The sequence below is a fragment of the Aspergillus piperis genome, assembly GCF_003184755.1.
Source record: "Aspergillus piperis CBS 112811 unplaced genomic scaffold BO85scaffold_3, whole genome shotgun sequence".
Taxonomy (NCBI): Eukaryota; Fungi; Ascomycota; class Eurotiomycetes; order Eurotiales; family Aspergillaceae; genus Aspergillus; species Aspergillus piperis.
In genome coordinates this window covers 1350007-1376666 of record NW_020291593.1, presented here as the reverse complement: position 1 = coordinate 1376666, position 26660 = coordinate 1350007, and the positions used below count along the sequence as shown (strand labels likewise).

Genomic DNA, 26660 nt, shown 5'->3' with positions numbered 1-26660 from the left:
TCCGAGTCGGTGACTGCCTGAGGCGTTAAGACCTGACGGGTTCCGTATCAGCCATACCATCAATACTACAGATACCGGCGGAAACACAGCCCAGATTCTGCCAGATTGGGAAGGTGGCCAGTATCGTATTCGGAAAGCCTCGTATCGCGGGTGTCTCATCCAAGGAGGCCATAACTAATAAAAACGAGTGGATTCAGTTGGAATGAATGGGGGGGTGATTCACTTTCCCTCCCAAAAGTGTTATTGTTCCAGACAATAGAGCTCTGACCACAATCATCCTCGCTAATATCATGGCGGGAGAAGGAAGTAAGAATAGGATAGGATGATGGGGTTCCGCGCGGCGAGTCTATCTGAAACGACGCTCCCCGTTTGGTGTGTTTCATTTCGGCCTCAAACTCTCTTTCGTCTCGATCTCTCACTCAACCTCTTCTACTCTACTTTCATCCTCCTCTTCCTCCCCCTGCTCGATTGTCTGCCCTGTTGACTGGCTCTCATTCTTCCTTCCCTTGTTTCTCTTATTTCTTTTCCTTTTGGTCTGACGTGGTGCGCGGTGGTTGTAGTAGGTTATTGTTGCTTTCCGTCCGCGGTCAGGTAGTTGGTTAGTGATAGTCCTTCCTCCCTCCCTCTGCCCCCCGTCTTTTTGCCCCTGGTCGGCATTGCTGCTGGTCTGGTCCGGCGGCCTATTTCGCGCTACTCATCAACCAAGTCCCCAGCAGCTGCTATTATTATTTGCTCTCCCTGTCTTTTCCCACTTCCATCCCCCCTTCCCCCTCCTCCACCATGTTGACCCTGGTCGATCTGCGACTAACCCTGTTATTAATCTAATCACTCTACTCACTAGACTCGTTCGTCATTCTATCATTCTCTTGCTCGCTGTTGGTGGTGGGAGTTAATTGCATTTTCCAATCTGCGCGCGGACTCGTGTCCTCCCTCCCGCATATCCCCCCCCGGCACTACAGCCCTTGTACACACCCCCCGTCCTGACAAGCCCCCGTTTCGCATTTCCCTCGCTGTATGATATTCTAGCAATATTTCTACTCGTCGAACAAGACCGGCATTCACGCCTTCCACTTCGAATTCGTCGCATGCGTAACGGGACATCGAGAACTCCTTAACGACTTGGACGAAAACACTCTGACCTTAGCATCGCGGGCGCATTTCCGCATTCACGTTATCGTTGACCTCCTCGATCAACTCGTCGTGCCTAGCTTGTTTGTCTCGGTCGCTACTAGAGCGAGGAGTACAGGATGGAGTCCCCCGCGTATCCAGAGTCGCCGATGGACCAGGATGATATCCCGTATCCTTGCAAGGGTTGTGGAGAGGTATGCAGGAGGCTCTGACTGGAGTAACTATGTTTATTGCATGCTAACCTAGCTTTCTTCGCGAACAGATTCTAGAAGAGGGCAAAGCTTTCGAACTTGGTAGGTTTGCATTGAGTCCTCTTGACCCCTGTTTTGACAAGTGGCTGACCGCTCCTTTCTTGACTTCCCGTGTAGCGGGCAATCGATGGCACATTGAATGTTTTTGCTGCAGCACCTGCGGTACCCTTCTCGATTCCGACGCACACCTGCTACTCTTGGGAGATGGTTCGTTGATTTGCAGCAACTGCACGTACAGCTGCAGTTCGTGTGGGAACAAGATCGAAGACCTCGCCATCTTGACGGGCGAGCAGGCTTTCTGCGCACAATGCTTTCGATGCCGGAACTGCAAGAGGAAGATCGAAAACCTACGCTATGCTCGAACCTCGCAGGGTATATTTTGTATGGACTGCCATGAATCCCTCATGCAGCGTCGAAGAAAGAGGAATCGGAATGTAGCACCGTCGAGGAAGCAGACGCCGGCGAACATGAAGCTAGACAAATCACTCCCTTCCTTGCCCTCGGAGGACCCCGAACCGATGCCTCGTGGCTCCGACGAGGCAGCTGCCGATGCGTATTCAGATGCAACCCCCGATACGACGTTGCGAGGAGCTGCGCCTGCGCTGGACGCAGGAAGGGGCAGAAGCGCTTCTGCTACCGGTGCGGCTGCAGATAATCAAGGTGGGATACTCTGTGGTTTGTGAAAATTGTGGTGTCTGAGGGACTAATTCGTCAAAATCCGATAGACAACCTAATTCTCCCTTCGAGCACCTACCGAAGCAATCGACACTCAGTCATACCTCAACCGGAGGCAGATGGCGGTGGTGAATTCTTGATCCCTGTTGCGTTCGACCCCTCCGAAGAACAGCGGTCTGCGCGCGGACAGTTACCTGCCACAACGTACGGGAAATCGCCTCATGGGTCGGAAAGCTCATCTCCGCATATTGCGTACCAGGAAAAGGGCCGGGACCGCGGTGATCTTGACGCGGCACGTTGGCGTCAGGATGACCTCGCCAACGGCACAAACACCGCCAGATCGGCTTCCGCTCGCAGTTCCAGGTCTGACCTGGGTCGTAAGGAGACCAGCACTTTCTCCACTCCCAGCCCCGAAAGCACCAAATCGGCAACCGTCCAAAGAGAGGGTTTGGCCCCAGAGCTTCAGAGAACTGCCAGTGACAATACCACCACACTTCCGACTCGGCCTTCGCATGAGCTGCGTCGCTTGCACGAGACGACAGGATCGGTAGACTCTGCCCAGTCGTTCTTGTCCTCCACGAGCGTGCAGCATCCAAAACGGGCCGATTCCCTGGAGAGCAGGCTGCATCAACCATCGAGGAAAGAGCCCGGAACGTCTCCTCGCCCGTCCTCTGTTACCCCCAGCGACCAGTGGAGCGAGCGATCCACTGACAGGACCGGTGTGAGCAGAAGTACACCTCGGACTGGCGACTCCACGTGGACCCCACGCAGTGAATTGAACGATCAGGCTAAGCCCCCCGCGCGTCCTAACTCTATCAGCACTCTCCAACAAGTAGAATCCTACCGCCAAACCGACGGTGCGGGTTCTCCCTCGTTGCTGCGGTACAGCGGTGGCGGTGACTTCACCATGGACGAAGATATGGCCCGTATCATGGGCTCGGACGATGGCAACAATGCACAGACGAGTGAGTCTTTCCTACGACGCGTTTCGAACTCTGTTCGCCATGGCCGCAGCTACAGCGATAAAGGTTCTCGCCTATCAAGGGACGCCAAATGGCCGAAGTCGCCTATTAACGGATCTGCAGCGATACCCGACCTGGCGAGCCCGTCTGTGATTTCTCCTGAGAATGCAGGACCCGAGGAAGTGACATGGCTGCGTAATGAGCTGCGCAAGGAACGGCAACGCGTGTCCGATCGGGAACAGAAGATCGCCGAGATGGAGGCGATGCTGAATGCAAGTGCCGATGTCAAGCAGGTTAACACTGAACTTCACGAGAAGCGCTCTACGATGGTGGTCTTGGATGCACAGAAGGAGATTGCCATGCGTGAACTCACCGTGCTGACCGAGCACCTCGAGGCTGAAAAACGTGGCAACGGTGGCTCGCTCGATCTTGGGAAGCTGACCAACCATGTCCTGCGGGAATTTGTGGAATCGATACAGAAGCTGAAGGATACCTTTACGCCACAGATCGAAGAACTGGTGCAGAAACGTAACGATGCTGCGGAGGAATTGGCCAACCTGAACCGTATGAAGGACAAGAGCTTCCAGGAATTCGAGCAGTTGTCCTCCAAGAACGCTCAACTGGCAGAGCTGAACAACCAGCTGGTGCATCAGATCCAAGAGCTCTATAAGGCCAACCCGACGGACGGTCGTGGGGCTAACGGTCTTGGTATTTACTCTCATGGCAAGGAGAAGTCCCTCTCCGCTATTGATGCTCTCAAGGCGGCCAACAGTGATCTGGTTCCTACGGTGGCGACGACAAACATCTCAGAGGAGGCTGAACCAGCTACAATTGTTCCCGGTCCCCAAGTGGTTAGCATCAGAAAGGGACAGCCTCGCAAGTTCAATTGGAAAAAGGGCGGTCAGAACGTCGCCAAGGGCGTCACCAAGGGTCTCAAGGGTGCCTTCATGTCGAGCGAAGCGACCCCCGCTGAGGGTAACCCGGGTCTGCCACGCTCCCAAACGCAGGATCCAAGTCGCCCCGGATTTGGCTTCTTCGGCAACCAGCGGAGCAAACAAACAGGACTACGGATGCCGCAAACCGACAGCGTCCCTGCTCTGGCTGAAACCCCTGCTCCTGGTGGTAAGTATCTGGCTTCTTTTGTTCCACTTGCATACAAGCAGATAACTAATATAGATCAGCAGGCCTCTTCGGTACAGATCTGGAACAACGCATGGAGCAGGAGAAGAGCATCATCCCCGCCATCATTACTCGCTGTATTCAGGAGGTCGAACTACGAGGTATGTGGTGCCAGTTACGGACGTGCGCTAGGGATGCTAACTGTCCACCTAGGTATGGATATGGAAGGTATCTACCGGAAGTCTGGCGCCAGCTCTGCAATTCAGACTATTCGGGAAGGCTTCGAGCGCTCTCCACAGGATTACGATATTTCCGATCCTGACCTCGATATTCATGCTGTGACCTCTGCGTTGAAGCAGTACTTCCGCAAGCTGCCCATGCCGCTCATCACCTTTGACGTCTACGAGAAGATCATCGATTCGGGCGAGATCACTTCTCAACCCGCCCGGGTCGAACATCTACAGAAGAATCTGCGCGAGCTGCCGCGCGTTCACCAGGATGTGCTCGAGTTCCTCGTGTTCCACTTGAAGCGCGTGGTCGAGCGCGAGAAGGAGAACCTGATGACCAGCCAGAACATCGCCGTGGTGTTTGCGCCAACCATCATGCGGCCCGAAAGTCTCGCACGTGAAATGACTGATGTGCAGAAGAAGAATGAGGTCTTGAAATTCTTGGTTGAGAACTGTCAGGAAATCTTCATGGGTTTGCAGGGTTAGAACGCTATCAGTTTCGTTTTTGATTGAACCATCGGCCTGGTCCGGAGGGGCGCGAGGATGCAAACGGTCCATTTTCCCATTTTCTTTTGCTTCTCGAATCGGTCTTCCCACTTTTGGCTATTGGAGTGACATGCACCCATTCCAATTTTCCTTTCTTCATTAGAATACCCCGAACCCTGTCAGTACGACAGTTGTACATATATCACGGCGGCACGGATGTCTTGGTCTTTTGATTCTCCCCCCCCCCCCCCCCCATTCATACACCCATCCTCTTTCAATCCATCATGCCTCATCAAACTCTCAAAAGCCCTGCCACCATCATTCTCGAATGATATATCTGATCAGCGCCTTGCCTCCCCGTCGATACCCTTATGTGTCTCAGTTTTCTTTTCCTTCCCGAATCCTCTTCCCCCCCTCTTTGAATTTACCCCATGTAATCTGTCTCATTTCCTCTCTCTCTCTCTCTCTCTCTCTCCGCTTGCTTGCTTGATTTATCCCGCAGGTTCGAAGCTAGTTCTTAGTCCATGGTGATGTGATATTGCTCTCTCTCCCGATGCAGTCGATCTGTCTCTCGTACCCTCTGCACACTGTCTGGGGACCACAGTCTGGTATGTATATACCTGACCAGGGTCTTCCTTCAGTGTCTCTCTCTACCCTTCCCCCCCCCCCCCCCCTCTTCGGTTTATATCCATTCTTATAAACTCATTTGCCTTTGAATTGTGGTATGTTTGTTAGGCGATTTCTGAAGTTATCGATGAGATTGAGAGTGAGCGTTGGCGTCTTGTCGTTAGGGACGTGAGTATGTGATTTAGTTAGCTGATTTGTTGCTGTTGCTGCTTGATTGATAGATAGATCCGAGTTATGGAGTTGTAGTAGTATTTGATTGATTGTGCTTTGGTTGCTTGTCTACTAGTTGTATATTATAAACTTATTTGTAGGGGTATTTGTTCCTGTGCGTATTGTGTAGAAAGTATGTTGTCTAGTGTGTTTATATTACGGTGATGAGATACACCAGGTGAAAGAGGAGTGGGAAATATTATATCTTATTTGAATGAGTAACAGCTATTTAGAATGTCTCATCTTCCAGTCGCTCCACTCGTTGGATGATACTTGGACTTTGTTCGATTGGCAGGTCGTCTGTTGTATCATTGGCTCCGGCAGTGAAGAGTAGGTCTTCCACAATGCGTTTCGATGCTTCCTTGGCTGTTGTAGCATACTCTGGTTAGCATGTGGTGCATTTGTAAAAAGGGCAAACCAAACAGGATAGACAGGGGCAGGGAGCAAGTATACTAACCAGGCGTCTTCATCAACCGACTCTGCGGAATGTGAAACTGCATCGTCTTAGGCGGACTCAGGCCCAAGTCTTCATCCCCGTCATCAAAGTCATCATCACTGTCCCAAGCCGACCGTCTCGCACCACCACCACCGCCGCCGCCGCGCGCAGGAGTCAGCACGCTTATCCCGGGCTTCGGGGTAATCCGCAGCCGGTTCGCACTAGGTCTCCTCTTGCGGCCCGTATTCGGCGTTTCCACGCCCTTCATAGGAGACGAGAAGATCTCCGCATGCAATTTCGGGGCTTCCGGCTCCGGGCTGGAAATTGGAGAGTCATCGTACGCGTACTTCTTGCTGTTGTTTGTCGTCTTGGGTGTAACGGTAAACTTGGACCGGGATTCGTATCCGTATCCCTTTCCGAGAGGGGTGGCTTGCACACGATATGTTTTGTCGGCCATCTGGTGCATGATTGGGTCTTCGGCGGGAGGGATGAATGGTGAGGAGGACATCGGGGTATGGGATTGGTTGTGGTAGTAGTCGTCGGTGTAGTGATGGGTTCTGGCGGAGGAGTATTTGGCTGGGGTGGTGGGGAGGTAGGGGTCGTTTTCGTCGTCATCATCGTCGCGGAAGCGGGTATCTGGGGTTGGGTGCGCGATGGACGAGGTGTCGTCGTCATGGGCAGCGTAGCGGTTGTCGTGGCCGGCGACACGAGGGGTGCTGTGGGAGGAGAGGCTGAGGGAAGTGAGCTCGATGTCGTCGGCTCGGTGGAGTTGGTGGTGGCTGTCGTCTTCGCCGACTGTTTCGGTAACGGTTTGGTCTTCTTCGGCCGTTAGGTTGCTCGGTTCTTGGACGGTGGTTTCTCCTTCGGGTTTCTCCTCGTAACCCGAGAGGGAGACATTGGCGCTGGCTTCGAAGAATTGTTTCCAGAACTGGTGGGGAGTTAGAGTGCCTGCAGGGGTCGTTGTTGGGGAACATGGGTAGGTGATGTACCTTTGCGCCATCCCAGACGTCGCGGGAGCTTTCTGCGTATTGCTCGACCAGGGGAAGAATGTTGGTTGTGACGATGCGGTGGGCTTGGCTAAAGTTGTGGTCGATCTCTGGTGGGGACTAAAGTCAGAGGTGTATACAGGAGCTATATCAAGTGATGTTGTTACCTTGAAGGGTCAGGGTGATTGACTGCTCGAGCTTCTCAAGCTCCTCTGTAAGCGTGAGGGGGCGCTGCGCCATGGAGGATGGGCGAGACATAATGGCTTTCTATTGTGTAGCGAATTGAACGTCGTTATTGATTGTACAGGCGCGCAAAGGCAATGCGAAAGTTGAAGGTGTTGATGTTGATGTTGATGTTTTGATCGGGCGGAGGGGAAACGCGGGATGCCGGATCGGGTTGCAAGGTAGGGCAGCCGGATAAGGGCTGAGGCGGGTCACATGTGGCGGGCGGCGGGGAAAATGAACCCGGGTATCCGCCTGATCAAGCTGGAGGTGACGCCGACACTCACCTTACTACCGCTGCCTGCTGTTGTTCACCCAGATCTGTTTTGGACGCGACTGAGGGTGTTTCGCCATGCCTACGCCGGTTGCCAAAGGTATGCTTGCTTTAAAGGGTCCTTTCATTGTTTCCTTAATGCTTAAACAGCCTTGCTTCTGTTGTATTACCCGGGCGGTGTGCTTATCAGGAAATTGATCATGATCTATGAGCTGCTCGAGCCCGGCTCGATCCGCATCGTCTGTGCGATGATTTCATTGTAGTTTCTTTCTTTTCGCATGTGAAAGGGCTATTCTACGCAAGTGCTTTCAGCTCGGAAGCGGTGGTACTGACCTTTCAGGCATTATCATCACCGTGTCGGCGCTTGTCGCTGCAGGTATCGCGGTTTACGAATCGCCCCAGTTCCGACAATGGGTTAATACCTCACGACGGAAGATCGCCCTGGCGCTCCACCATCTCGGCGATGAGATCCATCCACAAGACGCAGCCGCTCTACGGCAGGATATCTCGATGACGGAAGAGGTGGGCGCTGCGGCTGAGGAGCGACGGCGGTTAGCGGTGGAAGAGCTTCAGCGGCGACGCAGCGTGCTCGAAGCCCGTCGCAAGACTAGAGACGGAGCCCCAGCAAGCAGCTTTGACGCTCTGGTGGATGATAGTGGCCGGCTTTTGGATAGTCCAGAGCCTCCGGTGAATGATTCAATGGCGAACTCGACGGCGGTGGAAGTAACGACGTCGCAGCCTGTTCAACGCGGCAAGCAGACTGGAACGTCCACTCCTATGGCTGAAATCGATGGCTCAAACAACATCGGGAGTCGCCTACAGATTGCAATTCCGTCCCCTGGCTCTCATACCCCGTCGCTTGTTGAGTTCACACCAACGTCGGAAGCACCGGAAAGGCTTGCGACCTCATTCCATTCCCAGTTTGGTGAGGACGAACACCTTGTAGGATCGGATAGCTACCATCGTCCCGACACACCTGCATCTAGCCACACCGAAGATTATTCTCAGGTTATCTATGCTCATCCGGAGGATCAAGCTGTCAATGGCACTGGGCGGGACCTGAGGTCTCCGTTTTCAGACCTATCCGACCTACACTCCGAGGGTCTTCACGTTGAGCGCCCATCTACACCGTCTACTGCCGGTAGCTTCAGCCAAATCTATGAGTCTGCAGGGGATGGGTCTGAAGGCACGCTAAGCGACTTTGAGCGCTCCGGTGCAGCTACTCCGGCTAGCTGGTCCGAGATTGGCAGCGTTATTAGCAACGACGAGCAGCATCATCATTTGTAGGTATGGGATTGGTTGACTGATATTAAAGGAACTTTTGCTGGACGTATGATCATGGGCAGGCGATAGGGTGTTGAGTTTGCTTGGACTGGTTTTGCTTATTTGGGCGCAATGTGGCAAATGGCCACCTGTACATATATTGCTTTTTGTTAGAAACACGGTAGCTTTGATCTATTGGGATTAAGATGTAACGGTGATCATCGTCGCCGAGGTTGGGGCACATCGGAGATACTTCCCACTCCTCATAAAATGGCTGAGAGGCAAAGTACTGTTAGTGCCGATCGGCCGTCCTAGAGGGGAAAGAACCTCGGCTGTTCGGCTGGATTGGAGAACCACCGCATTTACTCCCTTCATTATATCATTCTCCCTCTCCCCTCTTCTGCTCCGCTTTCTTCTAATCCTTCTTGATCTTTTAGCATTATCTATCTTCTCACAGGTACGTATATACTCATCGACTTGTTGAACAGCCGCACCTTGCTCTGGTATACCAGATTGCGCCTGACAAACTCATCTCCGCTTTCATGCTATCAGCTCCCCCCCAACCAGTCGACCTTCCAGAAACTGACCCCTGAATCTTTCAACAGCTACACAGAACACCATGGCAGCAGATCGTCTAAACTCTATCCTCAGTCACCTGAAGCCATCGGGTAACAGCGGACTCGCCGCAATGTAAGCTCCAGACCGTTTCCGGCAAACAAACACCACTAATCAGCACCCCCAGCACCCAGAAGAATCCAGACGATGTGGTCATCACTCTCGCGCTGCGCACGCCCCTCGCAAAGGCTGTCAAAGGTGGATTCAAGGACACAGAACTGGACTATATCCTTTATGCACTGTTGAAGGAAGTGCTCTCTAAATCTAAGATCGACCCCGCTCTGGTTGAGGATGTGTGTCTGGGAAATGTGAGCGCCAACTTGTCCTGTCTATAGAAACCGGATTACTAACTCTTATACTACGAATGTAGGTCGGCGACGGCAAAGCAGCCTACCTCGTCCGCGCTGCCTCCCTCGCAGCCGGCATCCCTCACACAGCCGGTGGATCCTCCGTGAACCGCTTCTGCTCGTCTGGTCTGAAGGCCGTACAGGACATCGCGAACCAGATCCAACTCGGTGCCATTGATGTGGGTATCGCTGTTGGTGCGGAGCTGATGTCCGCTGGTGGTGACCGGCTGCCGCGCCCGTTCAACGAGGAGGTCCTTCGCAACCAGGAAGCGGCGGACTGCATGCAGCCTATGGGACAGACGTCGGAGAACGTTGGTGCAGACTTCAACATCACGCGCGAACAGCAGGATAAATATGCTGCGGAATCGTTCCGTCGGGCGGAGGAAGCTCAGAAGGCGGGCTGGTTCGATGACGAGATTGTCCCCATCACCACAAAGGTCAAGGACCCGAAGACTGGGGAGGTGAAGCAGGTTACGTTGACCAAGGATGAGGGTATTCGCTATGGTACGACGCCGGAGTCTTTGGGCAAGATCCGTCCTGCTTTCCCGCAGTTCGGTAACCGGAGCACGGGAGGTAACTCGAGTCAGGTTACGGATGGTGGTAAGTAATCTTTGTGATGGTTGTTTGTTACGAGGATTATACTGATGATGATGTGTGTCCAGCCGCCGCTGTTCTTCTCATGCGCCGCTCCAAGGCTATTGAGCTGAACCAGCCCATCCTGGCCAAGTTCTGCGGTGCCACCGTCGCGGGAGTGCCGCCCCGGATCATGGGTATTGGTCCCACTGCAGCTATCCCCAAGCTGCTGTCCCAGTTCAACTTGAACAAGGATGACATCGACATTTACGAGATTAACGAGGCTTTTGCTTCCATGGCTGTCTACTGTCTCAACAACCTGGGTCTGGAGCACGCCAAGGTGAACCCCCGCGGTGGTGCCATCGCCCTCGGCCACCCGCTGGGCGCAACGGGCGCACGCCAGATCTGTACGATCCTCAGTGAGGCGCGACGGACGAAGAAGAAGGTCCTGGTGACAAGTATGTGCATTGGCACGGGTCAGGGTATGGCAGGTCTGTTCGTGAACGAGCAGTTGTAGATGTCCAAAATATGGTATCATGTCATGTCATTTCATGTCATTAAATGCTGGTGTCGGAAAGGAGTATCTACCAAGATGCTACGCAGAATCAAAAACTATACAAAAACCACTTGAACCACCATTACTCAAGACCTCCCCTCCCCTTCTCTCTCCCTCGCCCTCTTCATCCTCTCCTCCGCCGCTTTAGCCAAAACCTCCCTCCGACTCTCTCCCCTTCCACCACCACCCCCACCACCCCCACCAAGCACAAACTGCCCTCCAGTCCACCCCTTCTCATCAACCACCAACCCATGCTCCCTGACCCCTTCCCAATCCCCAGGATTATAGAAATCCTGCTCCCCAACGGTCCTGCCACTCTTCGTCCAATCCCCCCTCTCAACCTCCTTCTCAATCTGGCTCGTCAAATCCCAGAAATCGCGATCATGCTCACTAAACACACAATGCGCCAACTCATGACACAGCGTCTTCCGTATCGTACGATAATCCCTATACCCATCATACGCATCCGTCCTCAACCTCAACTCAATAACCTCGCCCTTATTCCGATTCAACCCCAACGTTCTCGACTCGCTCGTCGTATGCTCAGCGGGATCCATCTCCGTCAACAGCGGCACAGAGAACTTATGCTTCTGCATCGCAGACTTAATCCCGGGGTCGTCGCGGAGGCGCTCAAGGAACGTCAATGATTTAGAAGGGTTAGGAAGATGCGAGAGCGGAACACATCGGTGGAAAGTGTAGGAGCCGCTGCCGTTGGCGCTGTTAGAGAGAGTGTGAATTTTGCTGACGTTGGAGGAGGTGCTGGAGGGAGTGGGTTTTGCGGCGTAGAGGCGGTGCGCGCGATCGCGGGCTTCAGCGCGGGCTTTTAGTTCGGTGCCGTGCGTGTTGAGCGATTCGATGTCTCGTGGGGGTGTGCCCAGTAGGGTGAGTTTGAATTTGGGGGAGGTGAGGGGGAGGAGGTCTTGTAGGGGTGTTGGTTGGAATGGGTGTTTGAGCATTCCTGGAGAGGGGGAGATGAGGAGCTTTTGGTGGGTTGGAGGGATTTGCAATGTTGAGGAGATGAGTTCTGTTAGGTCTGTGAGGGTGCTGGTTGTTGGGAGGGTGAGGGGGTGGGAGGCGTTGCGGTGGTGGATTTGCAGGGTTAGGGTGTCCCCTGTTGGGGTTTCGGAGTCGGTCATGGTCGCTGGTGGATGTGTGAGGGTGGCGCGTGAAATGAGGGGGGTTTATGGGGGAGGAAGGTGAGTTATATACAGAGAGAAAGAAGTGGTGATGATCTTCGATGCAGTTCGATCTTGTTTTGTCAGCGATAAGGCGATAAGGTAAGCGTGGTTTGTTGTGTCACGTGGTGATAAGTGATAAGGTCTAGTCGATTAAGGTTAGTATGGTTTCACTATTTTTTACTGGTATGTAATGGCAGGGCCCCTGGTACTGGTGCCTCAGGTAGCGAGCAGATCGTCGCTGCTTAATTTCGGCTGGTCCGCGTTTGTTTGGCGTTGAGAGATGCTGTTTGGGATTGATCACCCCGCGGGTCATACTCTGTTACTATTGTACTACGCCTGATTTAGCTCGTGCGAAATGTTGCAGAAAGATTGTATGACCACTAGATTGACTCTGCAGAACGCTGACTGTCCACAACGCCGCCTGTACCCTGAACTCCGATCCTTATATGATTATATACCAAGAATGACCATGACACCATCCGATGATGCACTTATGACAGTCGATAATAAGAAAACTATGCAGCCAAAATGGCTGGCTCACTCATACTGCCGGTCGTCCATTGTGGCCGGCACATCCAGCACCCACTCTTCGAGTTCCGGATCCCACGTATGACTATCACATGTCAGTATGAGGCATCTCTCGGCTAAAGCGATCTCACTCACTTGTGAAATTGCGTTTGGGTCAACGCTTTCTTTGTATACTCCTCTGTTAGCACTCCATCGTACCTAAAGGGCACCTTGGCTGGCACGCCCTCAAACGTCGATCTCCGCAGTGGGTATATATCGTGTGTCTGATATTTGTGCCCATTTTTGCACTCCCATTCTGTGGGCTTCTCGGCCGTCAGTCGACTCAGCCCTGTGATATCGATGTATAGCCCCGTGGTGATGTCGATCCAGCGCGCATCGATTATATTCAGTCCCATGCCGCGATCACGTTGACGCGCCCACGGGTTTATATCCAGGAGGTACCGGCGCTCGACGTCGGGGTCGGTAGTGGTATACTGTACAACAGTCTGGTTGAAGTGGTCGGCGAGATGGAATAATGTGGTATCCATGACTTGAGTGTCGATGTCCCAGTCCCAGGGCATGATCTAAAAAGAAAGAGGGTTAGACCGGCCCAAGCTAACCATGTCTGGTGCATCAGGAATCGCCCACCTTGCCATTCCACCACCATCCCAGCAATGTTCCATGCGCAATCCATGTTTCCAGTCCATTATCCTCGAAGAAGTTCAGATATGCTCGGATCATATGTGTCAATGTGATAGATCGCTCCGCGTCCGGAACCGGCTCCCCCTGGAAGAACCGCGAGTCATAGTGGCCCAGGGTATCATCACGACCGGGCTCATGGAAATATTTAAACTCGTCTGACTTGTTCAGCCCGTACTTCTGCCACAGCGGGTCTGGGTCATTGCGGTTGATGAAACTGCCGTGATTGCTCTGCTCTGCGGGGCTGGGGCGTGCTGTGGCCACCGCTGACCAGATCGCGCAGGTGAGGACGGCCAGCAGGCCCCGAGGGTTCATGTCCGGCGGCAGAGGTCAACGTTGTATGTTTGAAAAGGGTTGTTGAATAGTTCGAGAGGTCAATCATGCCCCTGCTTGCATTCTGGACCAAGTAGGCGGTGGTTGGGTGAGTATGAGCAGTGATTCGGTCGATGCGGGGGATCAGGACAGGGCTGCCAAGTCGTTGCTCGAATGCGTTATAGCCGCATACGTCGAACCATTCAAATCGCGTGGTGCATCGGACGAGAGAAAAGAAGGCCACCGGTGCTAACAATGAGAGCAGCCAAGTAAGTGCCAGCCCGACTCGACACGCCAATCAGGCATGGACAAGACAGGGGGAGAAGATAGACTGAGGGGGGGAAAGATACAAGGGAAAGGGAAAGGAAGATCAGGAGAGAAAAGCACGGGGAACGGTTCTTGATAGTCCGACTAGACAGGCTTCGAGAACCACACGAGCCCGCAAATCAAACCGGAAGATCCGACGAATCCGTACAGTTCAACACGACGGGAAAAAAGCTTTGCACCTTTGGGGGGGGAAGAGGGAGATTTGGTTAAGGCCGAGGAAGAATAGAATCAAATACGACTCCGTACGAACGGGGTGACTTCAACCAGCCAAGCGGGGCGACATTTGGGAGATCCACTGGAGGACCCTCATTAGATAGAATATTACATTGGCGCGTTGGGAATAGGCCTTGGACCCTTTCCGTGGATGACGCTCTGCAGGTCCGGATCGGCAAGGATAACAGCCATGACGACAGGGAGCTAGTTGGCTGCTCTGAGAACGCCTGGCATGCCAATGCTCCATTCCCATGAGGACAAAGAGAGAAGCTACTTGCGATACTTGGTAGGAAAAGCGTCAGGATGGATGGTCTCCTCTCTTCGGAATCACGAGAGTAATAGTTCCTAGGCAACCATTAAAGAATCCACCGAAAGGAGACGGCGCTCCATAATTGATTGATTGATTTTGGCCGAATTCAGGGCAGAAAGAGAAAAAAGAATCGGGTCTCGCGTGCCATCTTTCCCGACGTGTCTTTGGCTCTGTTTTTTTTCCTCCCTCCCTCCCCACTTATCTTCCTCCCAGGGATGTTACGGCTTACATACGGGAACGCCTTCCGTACCATCCGCTTACCGTATCACCAACCAGCATCAGCAAAGCAGCCAACTGATTCATAGGGCTACACGCACCTCTCGTCTCCCTGGTCGTAATGTCCATTGTGTCTAGTCAGCACAGCACAGATGCAGGATGGCTTTGGCTAATTATCCGTGCCACGGTGACACCATCTTGAAAATCTCCTCCATTGTGTTTTAGTGTCCGTGTCCCTCCCTTCACTGCAAGCAGGGCAACTCGGAGGTCGGACGGCTGGTTCTCAGACGATGACCTGCAGTGTTGAAACCCCCCTAAAGCACAAGGGGGGACTGTGTTGGCACGAATCATACATAGGATTCCGCTCCTGCTATGAGGCCAAGAGACATATTAATAATGTCTAGCGAGATCGATACATCATGCACCTCGTAGGGCAGACAAATGCCCTACAAGTACGCCCTGCAGTATCGACCAAACAACTACTGGATACACAACCATCGAGGCTAACCATCCTTGCACTGACTCGAGTCAGGTCCTTCTATATACATGCTTACGAGTATATCTCCCTCCAACTTCTAACCTTTATCCGCTCCCAAATCAAAATCTCTCCAAGAGATGGAATAAGTACTAGACTCCGCTACCGGGGTATATGTCAGAATCTTATCGCGCTCCTGAAACAGTCGGGTTGCTTCCAGAGAGTTTACAAAAGTTGATGGTCAGTGGTAAGTAGTACATACCACCATCGTACAACATCCATACACCCACCCCTAACTCCCAATACCGTAACGAACTGCCCCTTATTCGGAAGAACCAAGGTTGCTTTCCACCATCAGGTTAGGTTAACCCCCCCCCCCCCCCTGGACTTTCTGACTAGTCGTCCCCACAGAAATGCTACTTTAGTCTTGATGGCCGAACCCAAGCACTACCAATTTGCTCATTCTCTCCGACGCATCTGAGCGGAAGGGAACAGGACCCTGCCAATCTCGGAGCTATCAATTTCTTCCGTGCAGGTATTGGTTGTTGCCTATCTACAAGGGGAGAGGAAGGAGCGGAGTGTTCACCACTTCTAATTTGACCGACCTATCAGGTAGTCAACTAATTTGGATGCTGAGACTCGTTTACAAGAAATATGCCAAGGAGCATCTAATAGTTGGACAGGTCTGTCTGCCAAGGGGTGGGAGTAATTGGTGGCATCCGGTGATTCCGCTCGTACTCGTTTTGCATGGATTGTTTTGGGAGGGGATCAGACCTTCCATGCCGGTCACTTGACTAGTCTGTTTTCGGATATGCCAAGCCTACTGTTGGGTCACATGATAATGCTCAGGGTCTTGGATTTCTTGGTTCGGGAATTTCATAAAATTACCCGCTTACCAATGTTTTATGTTCATTCATTACTGCATAGCCGAACTATATGCAAAGCAGGCATATACACTCTCAACTTCCAGTTCATTCTTCCCCCATCAGTGACTGTAACCTGGCCATCTGCCAATATTCACCCTCAAGTTGCATCAACTTCCCGTGGCTACCTCTTTCTACAATCTGTCCATGCTTGAATACTAAGATCTCATCAGCATCGACAATCGTCTTTAGTCGATGGGCAATAGCGATGACCGTTCGCCCTTTCATCACACGCTGAATTGTCCTCTGGACTAGTTCCTCTGAGGCGGAGTCCAGGGCAGAGGTTGCCTCATCAAGTAGACTGAGAAATGTCAAAACTCACTGATCAAGCGCTTTCTATAACAATGGGCGCTTACAGAATCTTTGGTCGACATAGAAGCGCCTTCGCGATGGCCATGCGCTGGCGCTGCCCCCCAGACAGGGTCGATCCGTTCGCCATGATGGGGGGTGCTTAAACCTTGAGGAAGTGACAGCTGACACAAGAACAAAAACAGTCAGGATCTGTAACAGGGGATAGGAAGATTGAAAGCGCCTACCACAAAATCGGCTAACCCAACGTCCTTTAGAGCGGCTAAAATCTCGGCGTCTGATACAACCAGCTCACCACTCTGCAGGCAGTCGCGCAGGTCTTCACCAATCGGACAAGGGTTTTGGTCGACCAGTGCTAGATACCCTCGGTAACTGTCGAGGTCATATTGTTCAATGGACATATCATCTAGTGCTATTGCGCCAGATTCGCTGGCATAGAAGCGCTCCAGCAAATTTATCACTGAACTCTTCCCGCTGCCTGTAGCACCAACAAGAGCAATAAAGGCACCCGCTGGCACATCGAGACTGACGTCGTTCAAGGCTATCCGAGATTGATGGCTTGGATATCTGAAGTTGACGCATCGCAGCGAAACGTTTGCGGTGATACTTGGCACGTTAGCGTTGCCATTATTCAGTTTTCTGTGGGCGGCTGACGATATTCCGGCTTGCATCAGCTTCTCCAGTCGAGCAGCAGCAGCTTCAGAGCCTACGATGTCAGGAGCATGGGCGAATAGCACGGACGCAGACTGTGATCCCCACATTGTAGCTGCAAAGCAGATGAAGAACTGCTGGACATTGTATTCGCCAGTCGCGATTAGGTGTGTACCGCCGTACCAGAAAACGAAAGCGATGCTCATCACGCGGAGGGAAGTGGTGCACGCATATGTCGCGGCAAACATGAGCCAGTAATTGCTTTGGCTGTCTCGATGGCTTTCATTTTCGAACGATGCGCTGATGGTCTTTTGCAGACCAAGGACTGTTACAGTCTTGATGGCAGATAGGGCTTCATGTGCAATGGCGACAGCACCAGTATCACGCGTGATGTGCTTTTGTACCTGCGCCACAGTATGGTATTGCATGAAGCTGGAAAAAACTACTAATGGGACCGTTGCTGTCGCAGCAAGACCAAGCTTCCACCCAAAGATACATCCGATGGTAATTCCGGTCGCGAGCATCACAATGCTTTCAGCCACAAGCCCCAGTGATGTTCCCGAAATACCAGTCACTTGCCGAGGTCCAGATGCAAGGAAGCTGACCAATGCACCGATCGAATTGTCCTTGTCCTGGAAGAAGGGTAGATCGTTCACAATCAATTGCTTAAACAACTGCGAGCGGGCTCGGAGAACCAACTGTGATGCGGACACGGCAAAGCAGTATCCCCGTACGGAATAAACCACAAATGCGATAATACCGAGGGTAAGATACATAGAAGCCCAAAATTGAACATTATGCCCACCGGTACTGAGGCCAGAATTGATCATTGACATGATCCCGTTACCGAAGAAGATTGCTTGAACCGGATATGTTATTCCAGCTAAAACGCTGACGCTCACGCCAGCGACTGTGTAAGGCAGTTCTGGTCTATTGAGACCCCAAACATGCCTAACACTGCTACTGGAAGACCGTACTGCTAACTGACCGTCTTCTGGTATATTCACCATATCGAGATTGATCAAGGTATCTTTGAAATGTTCTTCCTGAGTGCTCAACGAATGAGGCTTTTGACTGATAAGCCTGTCGTCATTTGATCGCTGGGACGATTCAAGTGCCTGATGCCTCACTAATTCTCGGTACATTGCAGATGTACTCAACAGCTCTGTATGGGAGCCTTGGTCAAGAATTTGGCCTTCCTTCATGACGATGATCTTGTCAGCATTCTGGACTGTCGACAGCCGATGGGCTATTATCATGGTAGTTCGTCCTGAGGCGGCTTTTTCCAGCGCCTCCTGCACTGCCTTTTCACAGAGACTGTCGAGCGCAGCCGTGGCCTCATCCAACAGTAATACTGCTGGTTGGGAGACAATTGCGCGGGCAATAGCAATACGCTGTTTCTGGCCCCCTGAGAGATTCGATCCATGTGCCCCAATCATGGTATTGTACTCCTCGGGCAGACTCGCGACAAACTCGTGAATTTGGGCAACTTTGGCCGCCTCGATTACGAGCTTTCGTATCGCGTTTGCCTCCATACCCTGCATCACAAAATCAGTATTCAAGACTTAGAGGCAAAAGATAGTCGTGAAGCACCTCAGCTGCAGCTTTGGGAAGCCCATATGCGATGTTGTCAAGTATTGATGCACGGAACAAAGTGACGTCCTGCCCGACGTACCCAATATGGGACCTTAGCCACGAGACATTCATGGTATCAATTGGCTCGCCATCCAGCATAATCCGACCACTGTGTGGATGGTACAGTCGTTCCAAAAGTGCGAATAAGGTTGATTTTCCTGACCCGGATGGTCCCACAAACGCTACAGTGTGCCCGGCAGGCGCAACGAAATTGACGCCTTTTAGGACCTCCCCTTCAGGCCGTGAAGGATACGTAAAGCGTATGTCTTCGAAAACAATATCCCCTCTGATCTGACTGTGCGTCACCCCGGTACTTACAGAAGGATCTATGGGCGATTCCCGCTCAATGACTGAGAAGACACGGCTGGCGGCCGCATTGGCCTGTGTGATGTTGACAATGGATGGCAATGCTTGGCTTAGCATTCCTCCTGCAACGGCCATTGCATACAGAATAGTCAGAACTTCCGAAATAGTGCAACGCCCTTGGCGGAGGAGATGATCAGCCTGCCAGAACTTGGCAGTTGTCAGCAGGGACTCATCTGGTTGTCGCAGAAATACCGAAAGGAAAGACGATATACATACACCCAAACCATTCGCCCAGTGCATAACCATGAAAGACCCCGCAACAAGCATCCCAAAAATGAAGCGCTCCCGAAAGTCTAACTCAGCTGGACGTCGCAACGCCTCGTAATACCTTTTGCTGTACCTTTCCTGGCTCCGATAAGCAATGACACTCCTCATAGCGCTGAGCACTTCCTGGGCCAGATTATCTGCTCTGACGTACTGAGCCAGACCCCTTCGCTGTCTTACACTCAAGGAACCCCCCAACACCCCGATGAGTGTAAGCAGGGCTATGGGCTGAGAGATAATTATGCCTGCAAAGCGCCCATTCTGGATGAATGCACAAATAATAGCAACCACAAAGCCAGACAGCCCAGAAAGCAGCTCACCAACTTTCTGCGAGATACCAGCTTGGATCAGTTTCATATCCTGATCCATATGAGACGTCAACTCTCCAATTCCGACTACGTCGAAATAAGCCATATTCTGCCGCAAAGCCGAAGCGAGGTATTTCTGCTGAAGCTGGCGCGATAATTTTTCCCCAATGAGGTTGAAGCCAAACGTGCTGATAGCGGTTGTGACTAGAGACCCGATTGCTGCGCTGTTGCGTCAGATGGTGGCAGATAACGGGTTATGCAGACCTACCTACCGATATACACCAAGTAGAGCGCGAGGCGCTGAACACGATCTCGAATCTCATCCGGTGCATTGTTGTCTCCGGTGATGAATTCGCGTGCAAAGTTCCCGTACACAACGGTTACTAGAGGCATCGCTGCGCCCGCGCCTATTGCGCAGCACACTGATAGGAACAGCATACATAGCTGGGATGCGTTGGCGCTTCGGTAAATGGTGAAAATGTTGGCGGTGCTGCGCTCTATATGGATTTGAGACCGGATGATCTCTGCCGTTTGTATTGTGTCAGCAGTGGGCTGGATAACCTTAAGTGGGATCCCCTGGCCGGACATGCTGATGCGTAGCTCTGTCCCAAGGGGCTGAACCATGGGCGAATGTTCCGGGCGACCGGTCCATTTATAGGGACTAAGATGCGATCGACTAAGATGGATTGGACTAAGATGCGATTGCTACGTGGGTCACGGCACTCTCATAGTTCTTTCCATATCCAGACCCACTGGTCTCAAGCTTTTCGTACTAACTAATCTGCTTGACATACATCATTCTTTCTCATCCAGCTTCAGCAACGCTACCAACTGTCTATGAATAACTGCCCACGCGCCCGGTCGAGTCTTGAACAAAAGCCAATAATCACCCGCAGCATCCTTACCAATGATCCTGACTACGTTCCGGGTTGGGTAACCCTGACAAGTCTCAATGTCGTTGATATACGACGGTCTACCTAGAGCATGTGGCCGTTCGCTCAGAGGCACTCCCGGGGCCACCACGGCAGCCGAAAAGTCCAGCTCGAAATACCTGGCCTTGTGCTGATTCGTGCATGCCATGAATAGCAAATTGGCATCTCCGACAACTGGTGGTGTCCGAGTGAACGATGCCCTCTGCATGGATGTCATGGCTTGAACTTGTTCCTTTGTCCGGTGCTCCATGAGGGCTTTACGGTTTTTGGACGCCACATATGCGAGGCTAGCATCCTGAATAACCTGGCCTGCAACTAGCAGCGTGTACGAATAGAAAAAAGCGTTACCAATGAACCCCGCGCCGCCAGTTGGGAACCACTCCTCAAAAAGCGCCCATACGTTGAAGACGTTCATGACCATGATGGTTCGATCTGGCGCCGGATTCAGAGCTGTGACAATAGTCCTCACCCACCACGCCATAACGACATCACCTTCACTCAGAAAGGGCGCCTTGTCCTCATTATCGGGGCTCATCGCAGCAAGCTCTTTCCGAGCGGATTCCTTCAGCCGTTCCACGCATTGTCTTGGTAGGCGAATGGGATGTTCCTCCTCTTGCTGATACCAGAACAGCTCCCATAGATACCGCAGCCCAAATATCACAAGGCTAAGTCCGCTAAGAGCGCGGTCAAAATTACTATAAGGCTTCACCGGGGCTTCTGTACCCAGTGTGCGCAGAGGATCATGTTCGAAAGGGATGAAAGGCGGTACTTCGTCTTCTCGACCCCGCAGAACAGCTATCCACGCGTTGAAAAATGTTGACCTCGCAATAGCATCGAACAGAGTATGAACATAGCTAACTGTCACCAGGGTCGCGTCCTGAAAGACAGAAACATGGATATGAAGTTGTGGCCGGTCGGTGTATATCCAGTCAGCCAGCTTACGAGGACTATCCGCATGGCGGACAATAGGAGCGAAGACAGCGGGCGAAGGCGAAAGAATTGATTGATCTTGGCCTGATTGTGGTAGCTGTTTACCGAGTTCGTGCTCGGAGATGCGCAACCCATACTCGGTGGTGGTGAAGTTGTATGCGGGCCGCGCTTTGGTATACTCAGCGGGAATGTGGTATTCAAGGCGGTTTTGATCCTGAGTTGGCAAGAGTTAGCCTCACTGATCCGGGCAGGAACTGGTATGATGGATGGAGGGGTCTTCATAACCATACATTCAGACGCAGACGAGCTCCCAATTGGTTCCAGTCTCCAATCTCCGTCAAACGTGCCAGAGCAGCATCGAGCTTGGAGGCGTCCAGTACGTCGTCAAAACGGAAGGTGAAATCATGGCAGAGACGACGGAGATAGTCCAGGTCATCCCAGTACCGTAGAGGGACAACCTTGTCAGTGGGCACAGTTGCTGGCCGGGCCCGGCTGAAGTTTGGAAAGAACTCCATCATGATGTTTGGATATCGTGCAAGGCGAGAGCCAAAGAAAGAAGGGGGAGGGGGTTGCAGAGAAAGAGAGGCATGTCAAGGATCCCCGGTCTCTCTACTTTTCTGCACGACCTGTCATTTTCATCTTCATCTTCATTTCCATCACGGCAGTCACGAATGCTAGCCGGGAATGGGAGAGGAGGGCAGGAGCGATGCTCGGAGTTCCACAGGAGGGGAAGCAAACAATGAGCTCCGTCCTGTTCACAATCATCCATTCGATCTAACTTGATCCACTTGAAGGAAGGGAGAATGATGTGGCGAAAAGACAACTTCATCCAGCACAATCATGCACCTCAGCCGCACGCCCCACTCGCCCCCGCAGAGCAGGATCCTCCTCGAGATACTTGCACGCCCGCTGAAGAGCCCGTCCCAATCTACAATGTCTCACAACATACCTACACATCAGCCAATGATTTTTAAGAAGTGCCTCAGAAGTCAAATCTGGTCCTGCCGTCGCAGTCCTACTACTCCCTAACCTTCAGCCCTTCAGCCCTGGCCTATTCTACGGAGCACCTACCAAATCCATCCAACTATAGACAGACCCCCATTGTGATCCCGACCAAGGAAGCGGAGTAGCATGCATATTGCATACACTATCCACATCCACTAGACCGACTACCAAATTTTTAGTCTGCTCAGCCAAATCCCGGGCCACCCGACAGACAAACAAACCAGCATGTGTGCTACGTATCTCGTGCGGAATGTCTCGACTCTCGAGGTTCCTTGTTGTCATCGAATTAAGTCCTATCAATCACACCCGGGACTAGTTTCCGGTCGACTGAGTAAGGGGCAATTACCGAGTATATACCAGTAATATCCACCTGCATTATGCCGAGTCAGCTCGGCTAATTAATTAAACAAATCAAACTGGTGGTAACTGTGGCTGGGCCCTTGTCTCGCTTTTTTCAAGTATGTCTCATTCACGGACGATACTCTGATAGGATCCGTTACAATCCGTGAGTATTATCCCTTTCCGATGTTCAATATTCTTGGTTGCGCTGCAGCGTTTCTGCATGTGCGTTGAATAAAGTCTATTCTTGAAGAAAGGTTACGGTTATGAAAGTTTATCTTAGGTTTGGCCACATGTTGGCACTGGGCAGTACTGGTGGAAAAAAAAAGAAACTTCCTACGGCGTTTAAGGTTGCGCTGCTACCATGCTGCAAGGACATACTGGTAAATGGTCGAAGTTTAAAAGTACTTCAGATGTAGTAAATACAGTTCAAGATAGCGCTGCCAAACAATAAACTTGAATTCATCATCCAGATATCGCCACGAAGTCTCTGTTTACATGGTTTTACAGTCTTATGCAGAAAAACAGACGTATGTGATCGATCGGGTGGCTGCGATCACCTCCTTGCGGCATCTTCAGGCGTGGGCCTGACTCGCCTGCAAATAGCGCCCAAGGGCCATCATGGGGAAATAATGCCGATAGTAGTCGTAGCCCAGATAGAAATGATTGGGAAATCCTGTTCCCGTGTAGACCGCTTCGGGCCAGGAAGCTCCAATGCCCTTTTCTGGCCGTTGTGAACATACCAGCCACCGGATCCCACGCTCAATAGCAGGGTCGGTGAGGGGAAGGTGGGCCAGTAGTCCCATTAGCGCCCATGCAGTCTGTGATGGAGTTGATTGCTGCTGCAGCTGAGTGCCTGTTGTTCGGTAGGATAGTAGCGGTTCGCCCCAACCGCCGTCGTCATTTTGTTTGGATTTTAGCCATTGTAGCGCCGGCGCCACTAGCCCACTGACTCGCTTGTCATCTTCCATGTAGTAAGCCAATCCGCACAGTGCATGAGACGTTCCATAGATGTAATTACACCCCCATCGTCCGAACCAGGCTCCGTTGGCCTCTTGTGTGGATGCAAGGTATGTGATCCCCCGAGTGCATGCATACCGTAACATTGGAGAAAGGATGGGCCTTTTCGATTCACGCCTCATCATCAATCCGAAGGCTTCCAGAATCCGCCCAGTAATATCGGCACAGGAGGTGTCACACAAACTGTCCATATCACTGAAGGGAATTTTGTTGAGGAACAGCTTATCATTCTCAACATCAAAGGCGGCCCAGCCGCCATCAGGGTTCTGCATGCCTAGGATCCATGTTGCAGCTGCAATCACAGAGTCCGAAGCGACAGATTGGGGATCCTGCTTCAGCTGAGCCAGAATGATGGCCGCGGTGTCGTCCACATCGGGGTAGTGGCTATTCTCGTACTCGAAGCTAAACCCTCCGGGGGCTAGCTTAGGGCGGTAGATCCGCCAGTCCCCGCAGGGCTTCAGCAATTGGCGATACCGGATCCAAGTGATGGCCTGCTGGAGGACGTGCTTATCGGGCGACATGGCATCGCAGAGCCCGATCGACATCAGAGCTGTGTCCCACACGGGAGAAACACATGCTTGGATTCGTTTGCCCTTTTCGTCTTCCCAAGCAAAGTTTTCCAATGCTTGAATTCCAAGGCGGACTGGAGGGTCATCCAGCTCGTAGCCCTCCAGCACGAACGCATAAATACTGGCATGCATCGGAGGAAAGATCCCAGCCCAGTCACCAGTGGGCTCCTGGCGCTCGAGGATCCACTGTAGGCATTTTCGTCGGGCGTATGATCGGAGCAAAGGGACGGAACGGAGACCATTCAGGTAGTAAAGCAAGTTATCCACGACACTAAATGCAAGTCCAGTAATGTCTCCCTGGCACAGCAGATCCCGGAGCGGGGAGCCATACGGCACATTCTTGTCCGTCGGATTGAGCCATAACTCATCTAGGTAGTCGTCCGGTAGCGCGTACACGGGCCGATGGTGGCAGATAATCAGCAGCGGGGCAATGGTTCCTCGGGCCCAGGACGCTAAAGTGTACATGTTGATTGGACAACTGGAAGGCAGAAGAATTAGCTCCACGGGCAGCTGGGGCACTGCATCCCATGGGAACAATCCGAAAGTTGCCAGGAAGATGCGAGTAAAAACGCGAACTTTTTCAGCACCGCCCGCTTTGAGAACAAATGCACGGGCTTGTTGCATGACCGGCATGTGCGGACTCACCCCCAGCAACTTGAGTGCTAAGTAGGCTTCAGTCGTGGTCGATACGTCGCCTGGATACTCAGGTGCTAAGCCCCATGAGCCATCGCAGTTCTGCTGTGATAGTATATAGTTGCAGTAAGCCGCATTATCGGCTCTCAAGTCTAGACCCAAAGCGTGTCGAAGGAAGATGTATTCGGCCGTGATAGTGACATTGGACCTCAACTCCCCGCACCAATGCCCATCGGAGCGTATCGAACCAAGAGCATAATCATTGGCAAGCTTCAGAGTTCGCTCTACATCGGAAGTAAGTTGCTCTTTCCCAGATGTTACCCATTCTTCATGCCCTTCTCTTCTCGAGGTCATCATCACAAAGTCGTAGTTCGTTTCAAGAGTAGAAGTAGGGAAATTATGAAGTTGTTATAGTCGTAGTCGTAGTAGCAAATGAAAACCTGTGAGACAGCATGAAGAAATGATCCATATCAGATCTCTAGACCTGCGGTAAGGAGACAATATGCGAATTTATAATAGTCGAGCATGTTTAGCGCATCCTAGTAGCATGGAAATTGGTGGGTCGCATATTAGGGCGCAGCTTCCCTTTTTCGCCCTCCTTGTCCCCCCTGATGACTACCTTCGTTAAGGAACCCAGGCCTGCTCACATGCAATATTCAGTCCCTTGATAGGCTAGTCATATGAGCATGACTTACTATTACCTAGGGTAACTGTCGTCTGTCAGCATATGGGCACTGCTTTGTCCTTGCTTTGTCACCATGCAGGATGCCCAAGAGACCGTTTCAAACATGACAGCACTCCTGCTACCCAGACTCTCCTACCCAGGTAATTTTCGCCTGGCTTTGGCTGTGGTTGCTCTTGGTGTCACGATTACCCTCTTGGTAACTAAATACTACCGGAGCCGAAGATTGCGACGTTTCGAACAACTTCATGGCTGCCAGAAGCCGCCCAACGAAAGCGACCGCTTTTGGTATGACATCTTCGGAATCGCCAAGTCAATCGAGTTAGCATACCATTTTCGCCGCCGAACGTCTCTCTCGTACACAAATGCACTCTTCGAGAGGTATGGGGAGACTTATGTCTCCAATGTCTTAGGATTTCGGCTGCTATTCACCTGCAACGCGACCAATATCAAGCATCTGCTTTCCACGGCATTTGTCGACTTCGATAGTTCTCCGTTGCGAAGGCCTTTGTTTGAGCCAATCACACCACATGGAATATTCACCCTCGACGGTGCGGGCTGGAAGACAAGCCGGGAACAGCTGCGAAGTCGGCTCTCTAACCTTCGCAAGGCCATTGATCTTAGCCTGTGTGAGCAGCACTTCCAAGCTTTTCTTCAGCACGTCCCTCCGGATGGACAATCCTTCGATATTCAGTCCTGTGCATTTAATCTGTCTCTAGACATGCAGACCTTGTTCTCTTTAGGAGAGTCCGTTGATGCTCTCAGCTTCACCCAATCTCGAGAGAAGAAGCAATTTTTCGAGGATCTTCTTCTTGTTAAGAATAGAATCGTGCAAGATGGTTTCCGTGGCCCGCTTCGACACTTGGTGCCCAGGCGAAGCTTTCTAAAGGCTTGCAAGAA

General features: G+C 52.1%; 10 protein-coding genes across 10 annotated transcripts; 4 read left to right on the top strand and 6 right to left on the bottom strand.

Annotated features, from left to right (window-relative positions):
- The first annotated feature begins 267 nt into the window (after positions 1-267).
- On the top strand, positions 268-819 carry BO85DRAFT_475350 (uncharacterized protein). The gene has a single exon (XM_025662716.1). It carries the CDS (start codon positions 323-325, stop codon positions 482-484), a length of 162 nt encoding a protein of 53 aa, XP_025519153.1. The 5' UTR covers positions 268-322; the 3' UTR covers positions 485-819.
- A 118-nt stretch (positions 820-937) lies between these two features.
- BO85DRAFT_190862 (putative Rho GTPase activator Rga) lies at positions 938-4956 on the top strand. The gene is made up of 6 exons (XM_025654430.1): positions 938-1322; positions 1391-1421; positions 1497-2039; positions 2105-4138; positions 4201-4296; positions 4349-4956. The coding sequence occupies exons 1-6, from the start codon at positions 1248-1250 to the stop codon at positions 4846-4848; spliced, it is 3279 nt and encodes a 1092-aa protein (XP_025519152.1). The 5' UTR covers positions 938-1247; the 3' UTR covers positions 4849-4956.
- Positions 4957-5872: 916 nt separating this feature from the next.
- BO85DRAFT_446393 (DASH complex subunit ASK1) lies at positions 5873-7462 on the bottom strand. Its single transcript, XM_025659494.1, has 4 exons — positions 7275-7462; positions 7111-7217; positions 6143-7049; positions 5873-6051 (listed from the first exon to the last, which is right to left on the bottom strand). Exons 1-4 carry the CDS (start codon positions 7363-7365, stop codon positions 5915-5917), a joined length of 1242 nt encoding a protein of 413 aa, XP_025519151.1. The 5' UTR covers positions 7366-7462; the 3' UTR covers positions 5873-5914.
- Positions 7463-7611: 149 nt separating this feature from the next.
- Positions 7612-9061, top strand: BO85DRAFT_446392 (uncharacterized protein). The gene is made up of 2 exons (XM_025659493.1): positions 7612-7703; positions 7944-9061. Exons 1-2 carry the CDS (start codon positions 7682-7684, stop codon positions 8888-8890), a joined length of 969 nt encoding a protein of 322 aa, XP_025519150.1. The 5' UTR covers positions 7612-7681; the 3' UTR covers positions 8891-9061.
- A 208-nt stretch (positions 9062-9269) lies between these two features.
- Positions 9270-11045, top strand: kat1 (putative 3-ketoacyl-CoA ketothiolase (Kat1)). The gene is made up of 4 exons (XM_025659492.1): positions 9270-9556; positions 9609-9789; positions 9852-10428; positions 10491-11045. The coding sequence occupies exons 1-4, from the start codon at positions 9486-9488 to the stop codon at positions 10916-10918; spliced, it is 1257 nt and encodes a 418-aa protein (XP_025519149.1). The 5' UTR covers positions 9270-9485; the 3' UTR covers positions 10919-11045.
- BO85DRAFT_517422 (putative zinc metalloproteinase) lies at positions 11044-12178 on the bottom strand (the record flags this gene model as incomplete). Its single annotated transcript, XM_025664909.1, has 1 exon — positions 11044-12178. The coding sequence occupies exon 1, from the start codon at positions 12091-12093 to the stop codon at positions 11044-11046; it is 1050 nt and encodes a 349-aa protein (XP_025519148.1). The 5' UTR covers positions 12094-12178.
- Positions 12179-12672: 494 nt separating this feature from the next.
- BO85DRAFT_435519 (putative mannosylphosphate transferase (Mnn4)) lies at positions 12673-13656 on the bottom strand (the record flags this gene model as incomplete). Its single annotated transcript, XM_025658531.1, has 3 exons — positions 12673-12748; positions 12799-13226; positions 13291-13656. 3 exons carry the CDS (start codon positions 13654-13656, stop codon positions 12673-12675), a joined length of 870 nt encoding a protein of 289 aa, XP_025519147.1.
- A 2509-nt stretch (positions 13657-16165) lies between these two features.
- BO85DRAFT_484963 (P-loop containing nucleoside triphosphate hydrolase protein) lies at positions 16166-16556 on the bottom strand (the record flags this gene model as incomplete). Its single annotated transcript, XM_025663281.1, has 2 exons — positions 16166-16418; positions 16474-16556. The coding sequence occupies 2 exons, from the start codon at positions 16554-16556 to the stop codon at positions 16166-16168; spliced, it is 336 nt and encodes a 111-aa protein (XP_025519146.1).
- Positions 16557-16611: 55 nt separating this feature from the next.
- Positions 16612-20238, bottom strand: BO85DRAFT_484962 (ABC transporter B family protein; the record flags this gene model as incomplete). The annotated part of the gene is made up of 4 exons (XM_025663280.1): positions 16612-18615; positions 18671-19225; positions 19295-19869; positions 19923-20238. 4 exons carry the CDS (start codon positions 20236-20238, stop codon positions 16612-16614), a joined length of 3450 nt encoding a protein of 1149 aa, XP_025519145.1.
- A 207-nt stretch (positions 20239-20445) lies between these two features.
- BO85DRAFT_456790 (squalene cyclase) lies at positions 20446-26375 on the bottom strand (the record flags this gene model as incomplete). Its single annotated transcript, XM_025661473.1, has 4 exons — positions 20446-21726; positions 21803-22021; positions 23549-25418; positions 26362-26375. 4 exons carry the CDS (start codon positions 26373-26375, stop codon positions 20446-20448), a joined length of 3384 nt encoding a protein of 1127 aa, XP_025519144.1.
- Positions 26376-26660: the final 285 nt, after the last annotated feature.